The sequence below is a fragment of the Myotis davidii genome, unplaced genomic scaffold, assembly GCF_000327345.1.
Source record: "Myotis davidii unplaced genomic scaffold, ASM32734v1 scaffold461, whole genome shotgun sequence".
In the NCBI taxonomy this organism is placed as follows: Eukaryota; Metazoa; Chordata; class Mammalia; order Chiroptera; family Vespertilionidae; genus Myotis; species Myotis davidii.
Genome location: NW_006295825.1, coordinates 3,696,656 through 3,699,497, shown reverse-complemented (window position 1 = coordinate 3,699,497; position 2,842 = coordinate 3,696,656). Strand labels below are relative to the sequence as shown.

The following is a 2,842-nucleotide window of genomic DNA, read 5'->3' as shown; positions in this document are numbered from 1 at the left end:
TGCATGAAACATGTTGATAACTTTTTTTAATGAGCAACCAAAATAAATCATTTCAAAAGTTGTCAGAAAACCTAATTTATGTCATCTGTTTTCTGTGAGATTGTGTTACAGCACAACTCCCAGACCATTAACTGCCTGTAACTCAGACATGTCTGCTGTCATTAACTTCGTGCTGCCAGCACCTCTCCCTGTTCCCACAGCGCACGGCCCGTGGACCTTCACCAGCCTCGCCTGCGTGTTGTTCTCAGGTGGAGTGCTGTGTGGGGGTCACCCGACCGCTCTGTGAGAGCCTTCTGTGCCTGTAGTTCCTCTGGGTCGCAGACGGCTTCCCTCTCCGTAGGTCCTTGTCTGGAAATGAGGAATGTCTTACAAGCATGCCTAGTCCTAATCATCTCATCCTGTGTTTGTGATTGATGTTTGCCTGCCTAAATGTACAAACCACCATTGTGTCCAAAGCGCAGCTATTCATGACTTAATTTTCTAATCCCACCACAGAGAAAGTGGCTCATGCCAAAGAAGAAAACCTTAGTATGCATCAGATGCTGGATCAGACTTTACTGGAGTTAAACAACATGTGAAAACCTCCTTAGCTGCGACCACATTCGTTCATGTTGTTTTTGTTGCTTTTTGTCTTATTTTGTGTTTTTGGTTTTTTTTTAACACCATGCTTACCATGAAACCCCTTAAATGCATTTTTATTTACTTTTACCACTGTCACAAAAACACCCACAAGTACAGCTGCATCATGGGGTGGGGAAATACACACACACACACACACACACGAAGGCAGGCCCCGTCAGAGCGAGGGCGATTTCAATGTGCCATTTCCCAGGTTGAGTTGCCGCACTTCCTAGAGAGTTTAGCAACACAGTATGCTTAGTCAGTCTAGCAATCCTCACTGGAGCAGAAAGATTCCCGCTCAGAGTGCCAACGACATAATCAATAGGAAGATTACTGTTGGAAACAATCAGGTGTGGATTGGTGCTACTTGAAACAGAAGGTCCCACTGTGGTCTTTTGTTCAATGTACAATTTAGAATTCTGTCCAACACTAATTTATTTTGTCTTGAGTTTTACTATGAGACGAGACTATGGATTCTGTGTGTCCGAATTCATTAAAGCCAAGAGTTTGTAAGCCACACTGCTCTTTCAAGACTTCTATTTCCTTCTTATCGGCACACTTGGAGCTCATTTCCATTCGTAGGGTAGCAGGCAATGTGGATTTCCACTCTTTCTGTGTCCTCATGTTAAAGTGGAAATTTAGGCACTACATGCAATTGATAAAGAAAAAAACATTTTCTTAAGAGTGATAACTACAGTAGCTCCCCTCCCTTTATCCACGGGGATTATGTTCCAAGACCCCTAATGGATGGATGCCTGAGACCGTGGCTAGTACTGAACCCTGTATGCTACGTGTGGTTTCCTGTACATACATTCCTTTCACTTGGGGAGCACTTTACAGCTTCTCTTTGGCAAATCTGAATGGCCAGCATCACCACTCTTGCACTTTGGGGCCATTAAGTAAAGTAAGGGTCACTTAAACACAAGCACTGTGATGCTGAGATGGTCAATCTGTAACCGAGATGGCGACCAAGTGCCTCAAGGGCGGGGATCGTAGAGTGCGGGTGCTGGACCCAGGGATGATGCATGTCCTGGGCGGGACGGAACGGGACCGCGCAAGATTTCAACACGCTACTCAGAACGACGCTCAATTTAAAACGTGTGAATTGTTTATTTCTGAAATCTTTCACTTAATATTTTCCAACCATGGTTGACCTCAGTGAACTGAAACCAAGGACCACGAAACCGCGGATAAGGGGGGACTGCTGTACATAAAGACATTGTATAATGATATGGAATAAAATGCACATTGTAGGACATTTTCTAAACTTGGCGGTCCTGTTGTTTGTATGTTTTTACTTTGTGAACTTTAGATCATGTGATCAACCTACCTTCTCTCATGAATGGTTTCTTAAAGCAAAACAGTAAACCAAAGTCAGGGGAAATCTGGGTTCCACGTATTATCCTCCCAAAAACATTCCAGGCAACATCTCTTTTGGTCTGTTCAAGTGGCCAGCAAGCTGAAAAGACCCTTCCCCAAAGCCTTTCTCCGTGTTGTTGGTGTTAATCTGCATGCACATAGAGGCCTTTTGTAATTTTACTGGTTTGGAGATTGTCCCTCAAATGTGAGCTCCATCTTCAGCAGTGGCATACCCACGCATCAACAGACTGGTTGAGCACCAAACCTGCGCGCTCTACCAGCAGTGTGACTCAGAAGTATTGCTTTAAGAGCCTTTATGATTTTCTGCTTTCTAACAGTGAGTTCTAAATTCCAACACATCTTTATTTCCTCAGACTTGGAAACTGAAAATATCATAGGCTGTTTGGCTTTAAGCAAACAAACAAACATGGTTACAAGCAGTGGTAGTCGGCCAGACTTGTGCTGCGGGGAGAAGAGGGACATCTCATGAAAAGCAGACATGGTGGACTAGAAATAAAACGCGTTGGGATGCGTGGGTAACGGTTTCTCTGTAGCCGCTCCTCCAAGCCCTTCGATCAGGTATTTTCTCTTCACAGAAAAAAAGTGTAAGGTGAATAAACACTCTGGGTCTCACCTCTTCGCCACCACAGGCTCCCCCCGCCAGTCCTCACTAGACGGACACCTCTCTGCCCACCCCAGTCAGGCCTTTCCTAAACCCAGCACTCTTCACTGTGGGAGCCAGATCTGGCTTCCTCTTTGCTAGCTGTCTCCTGTCAGGTCCCTGGATCTGAGATTCCTCATCTCTGAAAGGGGGAGATTAGTACCTAGCTCTTTGGTGATGATTGTAGGGTTGGAATGGATA

General features: G+C 45.0%; 1 protein-coding gene across 2 annotated transcripts in view; it reads left to right on the top strand.

Annotated features, from left to right (window-relative positions):
* TPM1 (tropomyosin 1 (alpha)) overlaps positions 1-1,888 on the top strand; it is a 28,785-nt gene extending 26,897 nt beyond the window's left edge. For both annotated transcript variants that reach the window (XM_006770813.2, XM_006770810.2), the window contains exon 8: positions 496-1,888. In XM_006770813.2, the coding sequence (XP_006770876.1) occupies positions 496-578 (83 nt within the window). In that variant the 3' untranslated portion in view covers positions 579-1,888. The remainder of the gene's footprint in view (positions 1-495) is intronic.
* The last annotated feature ends 954 nt before the right edge of the window (positions 1,889-2,842 follow it).